Source organism: Gouania willdenowi, chromosome 11 (assembly GCF_900634775.1).
Source record: "Gouania willdenowi chromosome 11, fGouWil2.1, whole genome shotgun sequence".
Classification (NCBI taxonomy): Eukaryota; Metazoa; Chordata; class Actinopteri; order Blenniiformes; family Gobiesocidae; genus Gouania; species Gouania willdenowi.
In genome coordinates, this window is record NC_041054.1 from 28,250,615 (window position 1) to 28,271,745 (window position 21,131).

At 37.1% G+C, this 21,131-nt stretch overlaps 1 protein-coding gene, 1 long non-coding RNA gene and 3 other non-coding genes across 8 annotated transcripts in view; 1 reads left to right on the forward strand and 4 right to left on the reverse strand.

Annotated features, from left to right (window-relative positions):
- ctps1a (CTP synthase 1a) overlaps positions 1 to 16,545 on the forward strand; it is a 40,498-nt gene extending 23,953 nt beyond the window's left edge. For 3 of the 4 annotated variants that reach the window (XM_028461780.1, XM_028461782.1, XM_028461783.1), the window contains exons 10-18: positions 2,568 to 2,656; positions 2,730 to 2,824; positions 3,923 to 3,985; positions 5,209 to 5,252; positions 8,985 to 9,081; positions 10,335 to 10,390; positions 12,121 to 12,217; positions 12,270 to 12,426; positions 16,308 to 16,545. In XM_028461780.1, the coding sequence (XP_028317581.1) occupies positions 2,568 to 2,656; positions 2,730 to 2,824; positions 3,923 to 3,985; positions 5,209 to 5,252; positions 8,985 to 9,081; positions 10,335 to 10,390; positions 12,121 to 12,217; positions 12,270 to 12,426; positions 16,308 to 16,392 (783 nt within the window). In that variant the 3' untranslated portion in view covers positions 16,393 to 16,545. The remainder of the gene's footprint in view (positions 1 to 2,567; positions 2,657 to 2,729; positions 2,825 to 3,922; positions 3,986 to 5,208; positions 5,253 to 8,984; positions 9,082 to 10,334; positions 10,391 to 12,120; positions 12,218 to 12,269; positions 12,427 to 16,307) is intronic. The other variant, XM_028461781.1, reaches the window with a different exon arrangement.
- A 1,266-nt stretch (positions 16,546 to 17,811) lies between these two features.
- LOC114472503 (uncharacterized) lies at positions 17,812 to 20,272 on the reverse strand. The gene is made up of 7 exons (XR_003675125.1): positions 20,194 to 20,272; positions 19,532 to 19,598; positions 19,253 to 19,317; positions 19,043 to 19,085; positions 18,426 to 18,545; positions 18,132 to 18,180; positions 17,812 to 17,962 (listed from the first exon to the last, which is right to left on the reverse strand). It is a non-coding gene; the product is annotated as an uncharacterized LOC114472503 (long non-coding RNA).
- LOC114472723 (small nucleolar RNA SNORD99) lies at positions 18,025 to 18,097 on the reverse strand. Its single transcript, XR_003675194.1, has one exon. It is a non-coding gene; the product is annotated as a small nucleolar RNA SNORD99 (small nucleolar RNA).
- On the reverse strand, positions 18,230 to 18,360 carry LOC114472714 (small nucleolar RNA SNORA44). Its single transcript, XR_003675187.1, has one exon. It is a non-coding gene; the product is annotated as a small nucleolar RNA SNORA44 (small nucleolar RNA).
- LOC114472707 (small nucleolar RNA SNORA16B/SNORA16A family) lies at positions 19,368 to 19,503 on the reverse strand. Its single transcript, XR_003675179.1, has one exon. It is a non-coding gene; the product is annotated as a small nucleolar RNA SNORA16B/SNORA16A family (small nucleolar RNA).
- Positions 20,273 to 21,131: the final 859 nt, after the last annotated feature.

Below are 21,131 nucleotides of genomic sequence, written 5' to 3' on the forward strand. Positions count from 1 at the left end.
TTGGGAATTATGGGAATATTCAAAATATAAACTTTTCAAGGCAATAATTTCTTGGAATTAAGCGGAAATTGGGAGTCATTTTAAATAACTGATGCTGGTATTTTAGATCAGGGGCCAAATACGGAGCAGTTTGATCTCCAGTGGGCCACAGATTTTTTACAGGAAAATGAGTTATTTCAACATTATTGTGCCCTAGTTTGCACTTCTACGTATACATTAAATACAAAATATGTAAGAAACCGACAATATCTGAGCAATAAGTGATAAATGTCAGTCCCAACAGGATCTTCACTTCAAATTTCCTCGATTTTTTGACCAATTTCTATTTAAAGGAGACATATCATGCTTTTAAATCCTTCCTTTTTACATATAAATCATACAGTTGTGGTCTATATAAAGCGGAACTGCAATGCTTGGGTCTGAATTCCTCATTATTATAGCTCCACCCCTTTTCTGATGTGCTTCTGAGAGCAACTCATTTTGGTGCGGTCTCTTTAAATGCAAATGAGACACTTCATACCCCGCCCCCTCTCCAGGTTACAGAGGTGACACTCGGTTCAACTCCACCCTGTTCGGCCATTTTTGTAGTTTGATAGAAGAGATACGATTATGTAGCGGCGCAAAAACTTTTTATTCACACGTTATTTACAAAATGTCAACAACAGAAGACTTGTCCATCCAGCCTTACATGTTCGAGCCAGAGTCGGACCCGGCGGAGCGAGATGAAAATGAAGATGATGAACCTGCAGAACAACGTCTTCATATGGATGTTAACAAGTGAGCTAACGCTAGCGCCAAATTAAAGCTAGTGCCAAGCTAACGTCACGAAATGCATTTTAATACAGTCTTTTCAAAGACAAAAATGAAAATGAAAATGAAATGAAATGACTAATGAAAACTTTAGACTTAAATTAAATCACGTAGGCCATATCATCAAGGATCTAAAATGAGCACACAGCGCTAACATATGAAGACGATGCAACTGCTAATGCTAACAAAACAATGACAGGGACGTCTTATCATCACTTTTTAGCGTTATTTACAGCTTACCGAAGTGCTCTGTTCATCGTCTCCAAAGAGAGAAGGAATTGAACCCTCAATCAGACAAAGTCTTTCTGTAAATCCTTCTTTATACTGGTGGAGGTTGATGAAGCAGTCATCCTTGAAGTGCTTCACGCACACATAAATGATCTTACCCACAGATGTGGGTACATTTCTGTGAAAAATAAAACTCAACCAGGCACTTTGAAAAGGTTCTGATGCTGGGAGACGGTGTAATGAAGCGTGTGGGTTACTACATCCAACAACCCAACATTTTGACTTATCCTCTCGTAACTTCTGCATCCTTGAGCTTGGACTACAAAATAAAAGGGAGAAATAAAAATGGCAGATTGCTCGAAGTGTTGGACCTGGAGTTGATGTACTAATTTGGCAGTTCCGCTGCAAATACTGTGATGTAATAGTTCAAAAAACGTAATAGAGAATTGAAAAATCGAAATAGATTGAAAAATATGACCAAAACAGAATATAAAGATATCAACGGAGCACCTGAAGAGATTAGTTTGAACTTTTCTGTACTTCTAAACACTCTAAATATACAACAAAATGCATTTAAGGGTTAAAGTGGATTCAGCATGATATGTCCCCTTTAAAGGACATTTTATGTAATAATTAAAGGAAAATTTAAGGATTTTGTAAGAATTGAGTTTTTCAACAGTTTAACATTAAAAATGACATTTAACAATCATGCATATATATATTCATATTCATTTACACAATGATTTATGTTTTCTGTCATTTTGACTTTCTCCTGTGGGCCGAATTGGATGCTCCAAACGGTCAGATTTGGCCCCCGGGCCTTGAGTTTGACACGTTTTAGATGATGATAAAATATATTTACCCAACTATATTAAACATCCCTGTTCAGTGAAAACCTTCATTTTTGAGAATGAATTAATTCCAATGAAAAATTTCCAACTCTTTGATTTTACAAACCTAATTGAAATGTTGTTTTTTACATTGTATTATTTTGCATGGATGCTAATATTTATGTTTGGATATGATCAAGTTTTATAAAATTACTCACATTTTCTGGTTATTTCCAACAAATAACTCCCATTTTAATATTCCTAAACTTCCCAGTTTGGGTTTCCATATAAATTTCCCAGAAATGTCCTGACCTTTTGCAACCCTGAATATCAACCATAACATGTAGTTTAATGTTAGCTTTAGCGAGCGTAGCAAACAGCTGGACGTCTAATCTCAAGATAAATTTTGTGTCAGTGTGGAAACAAATTTGGGAAATTTGAAACGGAAAATCAGTGGGAAATGGACGTATGATTGAGTAAAACTTGTTCATTTATCCCACTTTTTGTACCTTTTTTAAATAACTTTCTTCTTCAAGACATGCCCATGCACATGGGGCCTCCTACAATTTTCAGATTCTTGCTGCATATGTTAATAAATATGTAGAAATGCCAGAGTTTAAAGGCTTGTCTTAAATACAGACTTGTATTGGTGGTGCTTTGTATAGTGAGTAGTAATGAATGCATCCTCTGCTCCATCAGTACATAGACTCTGCATGCTTGGAGCCCAGCACTCTGCAGGAGGAGCCAGTGAAGTACCATGAAGCCTGGCAGAAGCTCTGCAGTGCTGAGTGAGTCCTACACAACCTGAACACTGTGACATGTAAACATGTTTGACGTTGTTTCTCATCTGTTTGTTTACAGTGGCGTCCTGGTCCCGGGAGGCTTTGGGGTCCGAGGAACCGAAGGAAAGATTCACGCCATCAACTGGGCCAGAAAACAGAAAAGGCCGTTCCTGGGTAGGGATCTACTCGTCCAGTTGTTGTCATTCACGAAGCATGTTCAGCGTTCTCACCGCGGATTGTTTCACCGCGTAGGGGGATTGACATGACACACGAGCGAGCACCACCGGCACGGAACATTTTTAAATGTATAATTCTCTGAGGGCCAAATTTAGTGAAGTCAAGCTAAAGTTCATTTTTTGTTGTTGTTTTTTTTTTTGCAGCTTTACTTTAAAGCTAAAAGTTATTTATTGAATAGGTGAAGGTGATGATGTAGTTATAGAGTTACTCATGCTATATACCGCTTAGTAATTATATACAGTATATATATATAAGTCCTCTACTAATAAGAGACACTGTCGAGACCAGAAATAACATTTGATTCAAGACTGATTCTAAGACGTTTTTCAAATTTAAATGAGGTTTGAGGACACTCGCCCGCACACCCAGAGGATAAACACATGCACACCCGGAGGACAGGGGCGCACGCACACACACCCAGAGGATGCACATGCACGCGGAGGATGGGTGTGCGCACACACCCAGAGGACGTGCACGCACATGCAGGATGCAGACAGTAGACACAGACCCGAGAGAACACGGCCCAAACCTGTCCGACCAGAATGAATCCCATGTCTCTTTAAGCCCAAACACATTTCAACCAGACGGTGTTCACATTCGTGCACACACATGTAGAATGATCCGTTGAGTTATAAACATGACGAGCAGCTTCATTATGCGGCTACACACTACGTTATATCGAATGGTGGACGCAGGCAGCATCAAGGGCAGCTAAGTGACTACAGGGGTCCTCAGATAAAGACAAGAGCATCTAAGCAGATCGCCTGTATTAAATAGATGGTGTGGCTGATGTGTTTCTGGGTTATTCAGATAAAAAATAGAGTTAAAACATGTGCACGTCTGGAAGTCCCTTTTGTGTCCAAGTGTGCAACAATTATTACAACGGTACGGATTGAAAAAGGAAAAATTAACAGAAAATCCTATCGCTCCGTAGGGGAGCAAAATTACAACGTCGGGGGCCCCTAAGCTCAACAGCGCTGGCGAGATCCCTGATGTGAAAGAGCAGATGTTTGATGGATGTTGTTGATTCTGCAGGTGTGTGTCTTGGAATGCAGCTGGCTGTGTGTGAGTTTGCCAGGAACGTGCTGGGATGGACAGGTGATGTGACAATGCAGTGTTTACATTTAAAAAACATCTTTCATATCTTTGTTTCTTTTTTAAATACAAGCCCTACACTGTCGGAAGTTAATTTCAGTCCTACTTAATGAGTCAATTGTAATTTAAAGAGTAACGCCACATGCAGCCCTTGGTCTAGTTTTATGCGGGCTCCAAAGTAAATGTACAAAAAGACAAAAAATACACAAAACAAGAGCAAGAATATGTTCAAAACTACAAAGAATTACAAGATTGAAGGAAAATACAGGAAAAGACAAGAGAAAAAGACAGAAAATACTCCAAAAACACACAAAACTACTACAAAAATCAACAAAACGATAACAGTAATACACAAAATTACTCAGAAAAATATATAAAATCACAGAAAAAGACAACAGTATACAAAAGACATGAAAAATTACTCCGCAAACCCACAGTACTAACAAACAAGCAAAACGACAACAGAAATACATAAAAATGACTCCAAAAAACACAAGATGACAGCACAAAAACACACTATGACTCCAAAAAACTTATATTTTAAAGGAAAAACACTAAAGGACTACAGAAATGCTCAAAATGCCTCACAACGAGCAAGACAACAACAAACAGAATGACATTAAAACACACAATTACTATAAAAACTCTCTGTTCTTTCCTGTGTTAATGTTCAGATCACTCATTATTCTAAATGCTGACATTAATGTTGATCATGTGGCCCTTTGATCAAACAAACACATTATTGTGGCCCCGCTGTGATGAAAGCTGCCTCCTTTTGATCTACGCTAAGCTAACTAGCTACTCAATATTCACTATTCTTCTTTATTCACAATTCTCTCAGTTCAAACTACTCACCACAGAGTCCACAGGTGATTTTATAGAAGGGGCGGAGCCAACAGTGAAGTAACATGGCCGCCAAAACATCACAAACATTCTCCATTCTCAACAAATAGCAACATTTGATTGTAATAGCTCCTTTCAACCCATAGAGGGCAGTCATTGTTAAATTTCTACAACAAAACCATAGAAACTCCTGCTTAGATTCATCAGAATCATTTTCAAAATGAAAACATGACATTAAATTAAAGACTACAACAAACTGAGCATTGTTTAGAACATCAGCATGATGTGCCCTGTAAGGGTAATTTATCTTATATATACTCTATATATTGCATGTGAAAAGATTTGACTCCTTTCAGTCATGTTATGTCCCTTTTCTCTTCCAGATGCCAACTCTACAGAGTTTGACCCAGAATCCAAATACCCTGTGGTGAGTTTGTGTAAATATTAGGGATGCACCGATGCCCCTTTTTCATGTGTGTACTCTCCGATCCTGAATATCACAAACACTGAGGCATAATGCAATGAATTGGAAGACAGATTTTTTTTTCTTTCTTCTCTGCTTGTTGCAAGAAGCAGGATCCCCACGATCATGAAATTCCTGGAACAATTATGGAATTAGAAAAAACGATTTTCTAGTCTTGAAAACTCATGAAATATGTTGTGTTTTCTCAAAGTGACGTTAAGCAAATCCCTTAACCCCTTGTGTTGTACATCGTTTTGGACAAAAGTGTCTAATTGAAATTGTAATCTTATAATTAAACATGGTAGCACTTAGTTACCATATTTTCAGGGCTATTGAACCCACCGCTTTAATGGCTGCATTCCAATAATTTAGCAATTTTCCAAGAAAAATCCACACAAAAGCTGCTCCGTGACATAGGCCACACCCTATTAGCTGATGAGGGTGCCTCTTCAAACGACTCGGCCAATCAGAACGGACAAGTAGGAGGGCTGTTGTCCTCCTGTTAAAGGAGGTGTTTTTGTATGTCTGCATATTGTGATCAGTTTCAACTGATGAGTTTCCATCTCCACATAAAGTCTCCTCCTCACTGCCCCACGTCTGGATATCAGTCCATTTACTCCGTCTGCTCCCCGTGCATCATCGCCTCTGGAGCGATCACGTTGAGTCCGGACAGAGTCAGAAGACGGACAACTTTACGCTGTTTATTAATAACTAGTGTTAAAAACTGGCTGAGATATGTTAGATTTTAAACCTTATTGTACTTTTTATCTGCTCTTCCCACTGCAAATGCATACGAGTCAGCACCGCTCTACAAACTTCAATTTATTACCGGTGTTTGATTTTTATTTAATTTAACAATCAGCAATCTTATTATATATATAAATAAAAACAAATATTCAACAGATGTATGACTTCTGCTGTCACTCGCAATTTCCCTTCACGATTCAACACCGTCCCGCATACGGACCATGATGCCTCTGTCCTGAGTCATTTAACCTGAGAGTTTTACCTTTCCCAAACATTATATCCCATGATGTACAGTGGCTGTTACAGTTCAGTCATTCTGCTGTAGGGGTGACTGTGCCTGCGCCAAATTTACGGTTACCTCGGCTTTAACTTGTGATAGATGCTCTGCGTTGATGAATGATAAGAACCAGACTGAAAAAGGTGATGAAGTAATAAAAAATGTATTTCTTCTAAACTAAATAAAAAAGGAGTACAAAGCAGAATAGACAGAGATGAACCTGTCCGGGCGGCCGGAGCTACAAGACAAGACTGGGCAGAAAACTTTTTTCAGCACAATACTATACAGACCCAAAAACTCCACCCCAGAGGAAAAAGAAGGAAAGGGGTCAGATTGTCTCATGAGTTCGGCGCCATCGGTATCGCACAAGATAACGTGTGTGCGCGTGTGCTGACCTCGAGGCAGCCGCTGTGTTATCAGGAGTGATGCATGTGAGAATCTCTGACCTTCCCTTGAAAGACTGACAAAGAGTTGATGGAAAGTTACATCGCAAACCAGGCATACATTTGAGTGAGTAAGATATGAGTGAATATAATTGATTAAATTTGCCACCACACTGTCAGTAATATTCTGCCTCCCGACGCCTGCTTTCGCTGGACACGTGTGACTGACTGAAAAATCCACACACGGAGCGCACCGCCACATCGGCCGCACCCACGACTTTAAATGAAAAAAATAACGTCCTACACACCGAATACCACAAACACTATCAGGCAAAATGCAATGAATTGGAAGACAGATTGTTTTTCTTCTCTGCTTGTGGGAAAAAGTGTTACTATATTAGATACAAATCATTTTTAAAAATGACTATACAACTTGCAATGCAACATTTTCTATTTAAAAAAAAAAAAAAGCATCTGTCATGGCAAATTTGCGGTTGACCTCATTTGGCGACATGATTTATTGCTCTGGTTGAGTGATGGAGTCCAGGCGAGGCATTGATGATTTGATAAAAAAAATGTTTATTATAAAACTAAGTAAAAAAGATGGACAAAAATTGGTGACCGCCCGGCCAGGCGATCCGAAGACAGAGACCCGCTCTGTCCAACAGTTTCACAGCTTAAGCTTTTATACAGATAACATAAGAAGTTCCACCCTGAGGTAAGGAGAAGGGGGGAGTCAGATTCCCAACAGTGGAAACATTTGAGGATGATGAAGACGTGTATATTATGAGGAAGATTGGGCGCCACTCTTATCTATCCTTGATAGTGTGTGCGTTCGTGTATATCTGCATGTGAGTTTGAGTTTTGGCCTTCAGCAGAGACTCTGTGTTGCACTGAGTACAATACGATCTGTACTGTTTAATCTAACATGACTCAGCTGTTCAAAAGTGCAAAGAGTAATGGAGTCATCATGTATTAAAACATGACAAATTGTACACATGAACATACATTTGACGATATGATGATGAATATAAAAATTGCCATAACACATCCCTGAAAAATACAACAGTAATGACAGGCGACCTTTATTGATTACTGGTATATCGGTGCAGTATCAGACAGATATCGGTATCGGTCAGTGACGTGCCGTGACCACTAGGGCTGGGTAGGCACGTTGCAAATTGAGACCATCAATGACAATTTCATATGTTTCTGCTGTCAAGTGTTAATTCAATTCAAATCAATTTTATTTGTATAAAGCAATTTCCAACAAAGTCATCTCAATACGCTTATCAAAATATAAAATTCATAATAAGAAAGAAAAAAACCCAATAAGATCCACATGAACAAGCATTTAACCATCTAACAAAATCAACATCATAAACACCATTAAAGAAACATAAACAATTATTTAATATAGCCTCCATACTCTCCAACAAGATATATCTGATGACACGACAGCACATCTGTTGTTTGTGTTGGAAACACAGAGAAAATGACAACTTAGAACAGCCTCAGTGAGGAGCATCCACAAAGCCAATCCTTCCTTTTGCACCATTCACTGTGAAAAGTATGAAACATGTTCTGATCTTACCTTTGCTGAAGCTCTGGTAACTCAGCTGTTGGTCTCATCCTTTAAAAGCTGTCGTTTTTCCTCAAAACAAAGTTTCTCTATCATCTCTAGCGCTGTCACCCGCCCACTAGTTAAAGAACGCAGCAGTCATCTATTCACTAATGTGCTGTGAACTTACGTATAGCATTTAGCATAGCGCAGTTACGTGCAAAGGCAGATCTCTACGCTGCCTTTACGCGTAAATTGATATCACATTGGGGACCTGACTGCGCATGCGCAAACACGTAAAATCAAGCAATGAGAACGGAGGCACAAGACCGACGTGCCTTTGGGAGGGGGCGTGGCCTCCTTACAGCGGAGCGAAAAAAAAAGAAAAAAGACTGCAGCTGTTCCAGGAAACAGCGCTGTTTAGTAATTTGGGCTATGAAACGCACAAAATGCTGACACTTTCAAACTTATAGGCACTGTAGGCTATTGGAAATGGAAAAATAAATAATTTATAATTAAAAAAAAAAAAATAATTATAATTAAATAATCAAAATATCAGTTCACCCTTGGGTAGGCACTGCCTACCTTGCCTACCCTGATGGCACGTCACTGGTATCGGTGCATCCCTAGTAAATATATACAGTATATATACACAGTGTGTATATAACCATGTTTTTGGGTTAGCTGTGAGAGGTTTACCAGCTGTGTTGTTTCATGGACCCTCACAGGTTATCGACATGCCAGAACACAACCCTGGTCAGATGGGAGGCACCATGAGATTAGGAAAGAGACGAACCATCTTTAAGAGCGACAGCAGCATTCTGAGTAAGAACACAGTCAGGGGTGGAGGCCATGACGGTTTTTAGTTACAATCACATCTTCACTTATGTTCAATTACAATTACAGTCACCAGCATCTTTTCCAATTACAATTAAATTACAAAGCATTTTTATCCTCAGAGCCTGAAATAAATAACTTAATAAAAGTTCTTCTTGTGTTAGCTTTCTGTTAGCATCTCTTATGATAACTGGTCCTAAATTAGCTGTAAAATACACTAAAAACAATTATCTATCATCTAGTTTATTTCCTATTTATTGGTTACCTTATTAGGCTTCCTAATCAATGAAAATATAGGTTTTAATAATTTTGGTGTGGGCGTTTAAGCCTTTCCCGCTGATCCTTAAAAGGCAATAAATTAATCAATTTACAAATACGGCCTTAAATGTTATTAAAATGTCCTAAATCAATGTTTCAAAAGTCTTAAATGTTAACACATAAGTATGATTTTATGATTATTAGTTTCACATTTCAAAATAACTTGTAACATTAGTTTAAAAAAAAAAAAAGTATAAACATGGGGAAATGTAAATTTAACTAAAATTGCTTGTCAAACAAAGGTTTTTCTTAATATTTTTTGTATTTTTGTTGTTTTATAGATTTCTGGCTATTTTTGTAGTCATCTAGTGTTTTTGATTATTTTAGTCTCTTTTCTTTTTGTGTATTTTACTGACATTTTGTGCATTTGTGTGTTTTTTCTTTGGGGGCCGCCAGTTGCACGTCTACACTAGACACTAGAAAAGAATTACCATAAACCTTTGTAGTTAATGTAGCATTTTTTTCCCCACAATTATGTTTACTGTGCAGTTGGTCTTACATTTTATTTCAAATGGCAATAAAAAGTCTAGAATTTAATTTGACTAAATCTGTAGGAACCCTGGAATATCAGTCAGTATATTTTTGTTTTTTAAATGGTAAAATGTGGGAAAGCTTGATATGAAATATATTTTTATAATTAACTACATATGTGTAGAACTGTACATAGACACTGTATCATTGTTCTCCTGTTTTGCGTTAGATCAATAATTAATTAATTAATTAATTAATTGACAGTTACAAAGTCAATTATCTAAACTCATTTACAATTTAATTATGATTGACAGCAACAGATTTTTTAAATTGCAATTATAATTACGCCATATATGTAATTAATTATGAATTACGAGATTACAATTATAATTGACAGTCACAGTGAAGCTACTGCTGTGTTTTTGTTCTCACTGCTGCTGCTTTGGTTTCAGGAAAACTTTACGGAGACGCAGAATACGTGGAAGAACGGCATCGACATCGCTTTGAGGCGAGTCCGCTTTGTTTTTTGTTTTTTTGTTGTTTTTTTCAAATTAATTTATTTTTCAGAATTAAATAACAAAACAGGCTTGAATCCCACCCCAAACACTCCCCATACTTTCACACCACAATCATCCACACATTCATAGGGTTGTTACAGGAATGTGAAATAGAAATAGAAAAGGAGCACAAAGCAAACACAAATTAATAACATAACAGAATGAAAAATAAAATCATAATAGGGATATCCCGATCCGACGATAACAATGGATATCAGTCCGATATCAGCCATAAAACGAATATTGGATTTTATCGGACTGCGTCTAAAATCTTCGATATATATTATATTAATTCAATTATAGAATACTGTAGACATTATGTTGAAGGTTTAATTCAATTCAATTTCAATTGAACTTTATTTGTATAGCATAATTTACAACAAAGTCATCTCAATGCGCTTATCAAAATATATAATTCATAATAAGAAACAAAAAAACCCAACAAGAGCCACATGAACAAGCATTTAGCGACAGTGGGAAGAAACAACTCCCTTTTAACAGGAAGAAATCTCCATTAGAACCAGGTTCAGAGGTGGCAGCCATCTGCGTAGACTGGTTGGGGTTAGTGGACAGAAGGACCAACAGAAAAGGATAGAGAGATAGAACATCAGAGTGTCTCAGACTAGTTGAGCTGTGAATCACAGATCAGGAACTGACATCATCAGCTTCACGACACCTGAAACAGAGCAGAGAGAGAAGGACGAGGAGAAGACACTGACTGCAGAAAAACATGATACATTGTTGTCAAGTCAGTCTGTCTTGGCCTTGGGCCTCACTCCCAGTGGCTGAGTCAGCACTTATTATAAAGGTGATGAATCTCTTTCCATTTATTGGTAAACTAACAGCGACTCCATGGTCTGTAAATGCAACCATTCACAGACGAGCCCATGTTCGCTCTAGTGGTTATGTTATGTTATGTTATGATTCAGTCCTGTTTATGCAGACTGTAAATCATTACCAGCTACATCAGCATTTGAATCTTTTCCTATTTATTGAATAGGAAGAGATAAATGTATGTAACCATGTTTTTAATAATAAATGGGTCAGTTTTTTTCATGCCTACTGTTGTTGACTATTGTTCTCTGTTTGAGTAACATCACTTGATCAAGCCTTTTCTAACATGCCACACGACAAAATAAGTCATAAAAGTATGTACGATTCATGCTGATATTGTATCGTATCGATATTGGTATTGGCCAATACTCAAGGATGTAATATCAGTATCATATCCGAAGTGAAAAAGTTGTATTGGGATCAATAACACTAATCAAAAATCAATAAACAAAATACAACATAATTGGCAAAACATTTATAACCTAACAAATGGCAAGAAAGTCCAACTAATAACTATATCTCTAACTCAAATAAGCAGACATTTCATTTCTTTTCATGCTCAGTTCTTCTGTCATTTGTAGCATATACTGATAAACTCTATTCTTAAAGTGTTTTTTACATACATTTGATATGGTTTTAGCTTTAAAAATACACATTTTACCCATCAGAATAATTATATTCAAAAAGTGTGTACATTTACCCTAAAAAACACACAAAGTAATCTGTGGTGTGATTTGCTAAACAACATCTAAAAACCTTAACCATGACTGTGTCCACTTTGTTTAACACTCCTAAGTAACATTTGATTCTTTATCATTTTTAACGTCTCCAACGTCTCCGTCCTCAGGTCAACCCTGAGCTGAAGAGTCATTTTGAGACCAAAGGCTTCAACTTTGTGGGTCAAGACGTAGAAGGAGAGAGAATGGAGGTCATTGAGCTGGATGGTGAGTCAGTGCCTCCCAGTAGCTCTCCATCCTCCCACTGTTTGAAACACAGTTGTGCTTTCAGATCACCCGTACTTTGTTGGAGTCCAGTATCACCCTGAGTTCACGTCTCGCCCTATAAAGCCTTCTCCTCCGTACCTGGGTTTACTGCTGGCTGCTGCTGGGAAGCTGCACAGCTACTTACAGAAAGGCTGTCGTCTGTCTCCACGGTAACAACGACTTTAATGATTCATCTCTTTGGATGCTTGAAGTGTTTTTAGGAAATTTTCTTCTACCAAATGTTAGGATTAGTTTATTAAAAAAAAAACATACAACAGCAGGATACACTGACAGGTCACTGAAACATTTACACGTACAGTATGTTCATGTGTGTGAGATAATGGCTGTAGTTTGCCTTAAATACAGTAAAAAAAAAAAAAAAAAATATGTATAGTAACAAGGTTGGTTTCTGACTTAAAGCTGCAGTATGTTTTTTTTTTTGTTATTTGGTCAAAAATCCATCATCATCTTTGAGCATAATGTAATCCAAAGTGTTCTGAGTGGACATTGAATCTCTGCTCCATCTCCTGGCTGTAAATGAGCTTTAGAAATACAGGAGTGTGACGCTAGACTTCAGCCAATCAGAGATCTTTCTACCAACAGGGCGATCCCATGAGTTGTTTTAAGCGTTGCTATGAGCTGCTCGTCAATTCTATGCGCGTTCCAGATCTGAGTATGAAAAGTCCCATTGCATTTTATTCCAGCTGAAGTCTCTAATGCGACTTTTAGCATAGCGGTTACACGGCAACGCACGAGGAAAAAGGAAGACTGAAGTGGAGAAGCGACAGTTTAAAGGCACAAACGTGTTCTGGAGAACAGAGTCTCTGGAGGTTCCTCTGACTCGGTATGTACGGCTAACTGCGCACGATCCACTTTCAGTCCGTGCTTAGTCTGCCACACACACACACACACACACACACACACACAGAGAGAGAGACGGCTGCATCGGTAGCAGCCTCCTCAATTGATAGGAATTAGCCATGAATTCCAAGATGAATCGATTGTAGAGTCATGGATCGGGTATCGTGGTCATGCACTGTAGCTGTTCCCACTCAACGCTATTGAAGCCAAAACCCAGCACCTAGGGGCGCTGCCATCTTGCAAATTTGACATCATTTGGAGCCAGAGTCTGCGCAGTAGGGTCCGACGGGAGGAGCCCTGGTAACACGCCCCGCCCATTTAGCGTACTGCCCTGATGAGTTACGCAGCCCAGCTACGTCAAGAACTTAAGTATCTTTCCCACTGGAAATTCTACCAACATCTTGTTCAGATGATCAGATCATACAGATTAGTACTAGTAGCTCAAAAAACATAAAAAACTGAACAGAAAAGTTTCATGGCGTCTCTGCTTTTCTTCACAACGTTCTTCACAAAGAGCTACGCAAGATCCGCCACTGTCATCATATCCCGTTTTTCAACCTCAATTAACTTAAAACAAACTTCACAGAAAAATGAGAGCTTGAACACAATGTAGGATGATAATAACTAATGATCACAGCAGAGAAAAAAATGATGTGACGAGTATTTTAAGCATCGTTAAGATAAGAATGTGGTTTCTACTTCGTCCTTTCACTCCAGCTCCTCAGGCCTGAGGCCACATTTTGAGATGACCACCAGGGGTCATCATTATAAGGTTATTGTTACATGGTTTGTTTATAGGTGTGTAACTTGTTTACATTAAAATGTTGCATCTTTGTTACCTACCTCTCGTGCTCAAAACACTACGATCAGGCTGAAATGCTGCACTTTGTTGTTAGTATTCTGTTCTAATGAGTCAGCCAGACTTTTTTTTTGGTCCATGTCTAAAAATAAATACATTGACGTGATTTTGTTGTTCTGTTTTTGTTTTGCCAGTGCCATAAAGCCACAATGCTGGGGGATATGTGGTCTTACATATATGAAAATAAATTATTGTCACTTTAGAATCGTCGTCTTTATTTTATAAAATATCTACAACAAATACTTACCTATGGCCCTATAAAATCTGTTTCATTTTTTTCCAAATTCTGTTTCATTTTTTCCAAATTCCGATTTTGTTGTAGTGTCAAGGATTATTCTGACTTTTCCTTTTTAATTATTTATATATCATATAAAGATGTATGAGAACTGCATTATTATCACCTGCTTTCCTCTCAGAGATCAATGGTTTACTGAATCTGATCAGGTTTATTAATTAAGTTTTGATCAACTTAGTTTAAATTAACCTAATTTAAATGATCTTATCTTCTGTGTAATGTGGAATTTGACGTTGACTAGATGTTGCACTTTGTTACTTTTGTCCCCCATAGTCAGGACAAAAGTAACACATGCAATACATTGAAGTTAAAAAACTAAAGAAAACAAAACATTTTTTAGGAAAACAACAAAACAAAACAATGTCCTGGCTAATAAGCCATGCACTCTCTAAATAGGAAAAAATATTACATTTTTCATTATTGTGTTTCATTAGTTATTTTTTTATTAAATTATTATTTCAACATGCATTTCACTGTAGCTCTGATAAGATGTTAGAATGTAACATTCTAATAACGTTGCTCCAATGGACTTTTATTTTGTAAACCGGAAGTTCCCACTGAAACGATTGTACTTGAGGTAGCTAGCTGACCGTGAATGTGTAACCACGAGACACGGACAAAAGGCTGGAATAAAAAGAACTAAAAGACGACACGGACTAAGTTATTCTTAGTTAGCCAGGCATAACAGGCCGAACACTGAGCAGGGGAAGATGATTAAAGCTGATAACGTTCTCACGGAGCACTGCTGCACAACACGAAACACGAACGGAGCTTTACAGGCACAGCAAAGTTAAACAGTCACTGGAGGTTCTGTAGTGAGGAGTCGGTGATGATTTGCGTTGTTTCAGACGGTGTTTGTGGTGATTTAAGATGAGTTTAATGCAGCCCGGACAGGAGGAGAGGGCGGTGCACCTAATAAGCGGTCCCTGGAAACATTTCCCCATAGAAAACGTTCTTTGCACCACGGTGACGGCATTTCATGCCGATTTTGTCAATTTTTGCACTTAAACGTTTTTATTGGTCGATTCCGTGATTCCGTCCGCGATTCTGTTAACGCGGATTTTATATGGCCCTACTAACCGTAGAAACCAATTGTATAGTTCCTACACTGTATCGAATTGGTCAGTAATAAAAGGTTTTGAATCTAATCGTAACCTGAGTATCGAGATGCATATTGAATTGTTTATCACAGTGAGATGTGCAACCCTCATAAATACTTGTAAACCTAAGAGAAACATTATATTAGGCGGCGAGAAAAGACTGAATTCATTTGCAGCGCAGATGTGGAGTGTCTTTCTGTCTGCTCTGGACAGCTGGGCTCAGATGCCTGTGTGAGGAGCGGCTCTGACTCTCTGTGCCCTCACAGCAGCGAGTGATACGTGCTTTCATATCTCTAAAACATAAAAAACTCTCCAATAACACAAGATAAAGTTCTTACATTTGTTACTGGTCTCTATGGAGCAAAGAGTACCACAGTGTGCGCGTGCACGCAAGAGTTTCGTTCAGGAGGGGAGGGGGGAGCGTCTCACGATTCTACAAACTTCAGCTTTAATATTAACTAATTAGGTACTTACGTGTACGCGGTACACATACTTAAAAGACTTAAAAATTATTACTGCCACATTAGACGTGAAATAACAAAGGAATGTATAGTGTTATAAGGAGTGTTTGTGAGTGGTCATCTTCCTGCTAAGAAGTCTCACAGGATGAGATGTAAAGATTTACGAGGCTCCTAAACAACCTTCAATGGAAACACGTTCAAAGCGCAGTTATACTTCATAGACATTTAGAAATGTCACTTTTATTTTGCAAAACTCTGTAAGTGAAACAATAGCCGTGTTTCCTTCTTTACAGTTATGGCACGTTCAAACCAAACGCGTCCAAAACGTCAGGTTTACATAGACAATATACGGTCACCACTTAGTGATATTTAGTGCTGAAGGCTGGGATACGCTCTTCTGAAATGTTATGTTTGTATATCTTTAAATGAAATGATGAATGTAATCCTATACGTGATTGTTCTGTTTTTCCCACAGAGACACGTACAGCGACATGAGTGGAAGCAGCAGTCCAGACTCAGAGATATCAGAACTCAAACTACCTTCAATCTCTAATGAATGACGCCACTGTTACTGTACATTATCAGCTTTTTAAATCTGAATGGTTTGGGATATGTATATGAATTAACTCCTGAATAAAACGGGTTTTTATTTTAATGTGCTCATTATAAATAAATTGTGAACTGGTTTCTTTCCAGTTTACAGAATGTCGTACAAAAAACAATGTCATTGGCTTATTTAACAAAATAGCTTTTTATCTTTTGCTTTATCAAAACCACTAAACTGAATATACTGAAAATTTAAGTCAAGTGCTTTTGGGCCTAATTAGAATACAGTCTTAAAATCTGAGCACAATGAGATTAAAGTTGCAATATTTCCAAAATAATAGTAATTTTGAGATTAAAGTTTAAATACACACTGGATGTGTGCTTTGGACACGGTTGAACTTTTAGTGAGATTTTATTTCTCTTTAGTTTTCACACATGGAGAAATCACTTTAACCCTTTATAGCATTTTAGTGGCCAAAAGTGACATTTTGGGTGTATTTGCTTAATTCAAAAGTCCTGTTTATTGGAAGTTTATAGAAAAGATATGCATCGTACCGACACTTAGGCTCTCATGATAAAGTCCGTACATACAAAAATGGCTTGATATTAATGAATTTAATATCTGATGGATAATATAGGTATTAAATAGAGTACATTTTTATTTCACTTTTGAGACAGTTTGTGTACATGGGCATATACATTTGTGTACAACGGTTAAAGACACTTTGCTCCGACCAAAGATCCAGACTGATTTGGAGCCAATTGTTTCTTTTGGAAGTGGTCGACTGCCGTTTTTTTTTTTAAACAAGATTTTCAAAATATTAGGATTTTAATTTATATGCCATCGTACAAAAACACCCTTTTGGTACTTGTCCATAAAATGTTTTACTGTTGTATGCAACTTAAAACTATTTTCATCTTGTAATTTAACTTCAATATTATGGAATCAAGCAGTTTATTTACTGTAAATCTTAAATATGAAGCTGAACAATTTCAGAGTAAATATGTAAAAACATTTATCAAGAGCCTTACTTTTCCTCTGCAGTTATTAAATTACACACGTAGCCACAGATTTACTTTCACAAACTTTACCACTTAATTTTAAACCATGAGCACAAACGTGCTGTCTTGCCTTTCCTAGGTTTAACGGCCATGGTTGGTGGTAAAAATGTCAGGGAATGTATGTTATGATGCAATTTCCGTTGACACCAATTTTGAGAGTGATGAACACACTGTTTGGATAAGGGACTCAGTATTATATTGTAATTGTTAAGGTTGGATAATTTAATATGTTACATTAACTTTATTACTGGCATAGTAAGTTAAACAAATTCTATAACTTCTCCAGGAATTTCATGTTTGAGACCTTGAATATCAACTGATTATTTTTCAAGAGATTTGATTTTGTTTTTAAGTCAAAAAGGAGAAAACAATTCTTATGTAAAACATTTATTGTAAAAATTACAAAAGTTGAACAGCTGATCAACCCAAGTTTATTTTAGTAAATCAAGTTCTGAACATTGATCTTCACTGCATTCCATTTTCCTCCCACAGTCAGACAGCAGCAGCTTCTCATCCTCGTACCTGGAGAGCAGTAAGATAAACTTAGTGTTTGCATTAGTGTACGTTTACATTTAGAGAACACGATCTGATCTCAGCCCCATATCCGCTAGTTTCATCCAACAGTCACCATAAGAGTTTATGTCATCACAGATCAAAGCAAATCATTTAACACATTCAATCATGAACACACCTGTGAAACTGAGCAACACATCCAGCTCTGGTAGATGATCAGACGAGTCCTGAAGAGAGAACGGGACATTAGATACTGCTCAGAAAGTTTATTAATGTGTTTGTTGGACAGTTGAGTGGCTGCTGATGGCACGGTGGGGCCACAACAGTCAAAGACCACCCCATCATCTAGCATGCTGTTGGAGAACCACACGCTATGGACAAGCTCAGGTCCTTAGGTTAGCATGCTGCAGTATGGACACATCACTATGACAACAGTTTCATAAATATATACTTAACCTCAAATACAACTTACTAGTGCAGTGGTTTAACCTTTACAGCCTACGACCCCAAATATAAAGGTTCCAGAGAGTGGGACCCCCACTGTAGCTGAAGGTGGATGAATACACAGTCAGTCATGTTGAGACAGGGTCATCTATGAGGGGGAATAAAGGGGAGCGATCTTTAGGGTCCATCCATAGTCAGCAAAATGATGGTTCATTGTTTTATTAATCTGTGATAACCATGGTTACCAAAGAAGTTTATTATTGCATCATAATAAAGTACTTTTAAAATCAAAAATAAAATGGATGAGAAGTGACCAAAAATGGGATTTTAACCACAGAAAGTTGTTAAATGTCAAATTAAAGCGACCAAAAAAGGTTTAAAGTGTAAATATTTGAATTATAATGGACTTGAAAAATTGTATAGTTAATTTGGTAAAATAACATTAATTATGGTTAAATGAGTGGCAATAACGAGCAGAACAATGAAGTTTGATGTAGTTTAACATTGTTTCTTGACATCTGGTGCCACCTTTCCAGTGTTTACTGGTACAAGTTTATACTCCACTAGTAAACCCAAATACCAGTAAAGCTGAACAATGGTTGATATCACTGATAAAGTGCTTTCCACGTGTGTGAGGAAACCTACCAAAGTGGGACCATCTTTAATCAGGTTCCATCTTAATTATTACCTAAAACAAACAAAAAACACATTTCAACACAAATATTTGGAAACATATTCCAGTAAGTGCTGTAAACGTGGCTCAGGGTACAAAAACTCAATCAAGCTACAACTCAGTGAGGGCAAGTTTGTCATCATCGCCAGAGATTTCATCTGAAATAAAGGACAACATATTACCAGGTAGGTAGTGGTCGTTCATTCCTAATGTTAGCTCTTCCGCCTCAGGTCAGATCAACCAACATCTGTGAATAAAACAGTAAAAATGAGCACATAAATGTAACTTAAAAGAATAAACTATCCTTCCCCTTAATGTTGCTGAAACAGTTACTTTGAAACTGAACAGCGACCGTCGGTGAAAGTGTTGCTTTTGGCTTCCTGTTGACCCTTAACTGCCATATAGGGCACAAAGGGCTTCGATAGGAGCCGAACTGGAGCCACAGCTGACTGAACACTGACCTGTGCTCTTGAGCAAGGATTCACCATCAAACATGTAGAGTAGAGTCACTGCTACACCCCAACAACTCTAAAGAATGGGAAACAAAAAAATAAAATCAGTGCTTTCATATTTACGTTGTATTGTGTAGTTACATTTCTCACAGTACATTTACTGTAATCTTACATTATTTTAGGGTAACCATTAAACATTCCATCCAAGGAGTGCAAATCAAAAACGGCCTTTTGGCTAATTCTGGTATATTTTCAGTATTGGTATTAATGTACACTGACAGTTAATAAACCAATAAAATCAAAGTTCCATTATGATATTTTAGCTTATCTCTATGCATCACTTGGAAAAGAAAAACTTAAACTGCTACAGGATCAAGCCACGTGGTGCACGTGTGCTAGCACCAAAGCTAATCAAGCTAAGCCAAGCAAAGCTTTAAGGGTAACATCACTATTTTCATTAAAAATACAAGATTTAATGACGAAAAAGAGCTGATACTGAGCAGCAATAATTTCATTAACACACATATTCATATATAATAAGACTAATAACTTCATGCTGTGTTAAATACGAACATTTAGCCAAAACAGACGCATTATTGAATGACTACTATTATATAATTAACGCTTTAAAACGGCTTAGTTTTAGTTTGTAGTAATAGTTAATGTCTTACCGCCATTGCACTGTCAGAGTGTGATCACCGCTAACTTCAGAGCAGAAGAGGAGAAATAATGGCTTCCCTCTCCATTTATATCTGCGCCGTGTCACTTTAAAAGCCACTGATTGGTCCGCACACATCACGTGGAAAAGATGCATGATGGGATATGTATTTCTATATTTCGTGCTTCAGAAAGCGATGATTTAACGTGTTTCCTTTAAAACCTTTACTGACATTTGCCCTTCAAAAGACTTTCTTAGACGTATAAACAATAACTGTTGTTTTGTTTTGTAAATATTGAAACCACAAAACATTTGTTCTTTGATTGTGATTTTTCTAAACCTTTGTGGTAAAGACATTATATTTGGATTTCTCAGCAACGAAAAAAGAAACACAAAATATTTTAAACATTATCATTTTATTGGGCAATTTTTTTAATCCACAAATCCAGATTTCTAAAAACCAAACCTTCATTTCTTACTTTTCACAAAGAATTGTCTTTGAAGCTTATTGTTTCATCTTCAATAAGCTTCATGTAATCTAAACATGCTGTTAAAATTCTAAATATCATTGATGATCTGAGATTAATGGAAACCCTTCTAGTGTTTGTGTGTAGTTTATATATATATATATATATATATCACCAGCAACTATATATATACCTTATTAATAATTTTTATTATTATTTAACTCATCTCACAAGATTTTTTGTCTGTTCTAACTTTAAATATATTTTAATACATGTAAACATGCTTTTGCAGTTTCTGTACAATGAATATTTTTCCCCAAAAAAACAATATATCTGCTCCTACGTCGATCTACAAGTCACTGATTGGTCTGTTTACGTCACGTGGAACGCATGCATGACGGGATATGTATTTTATTTTTTGTCGCATTAGAAAGCGACACTTTTACGTGTTTATTCGAGATTTAAAAAAAAAAAAAAAAAAAAA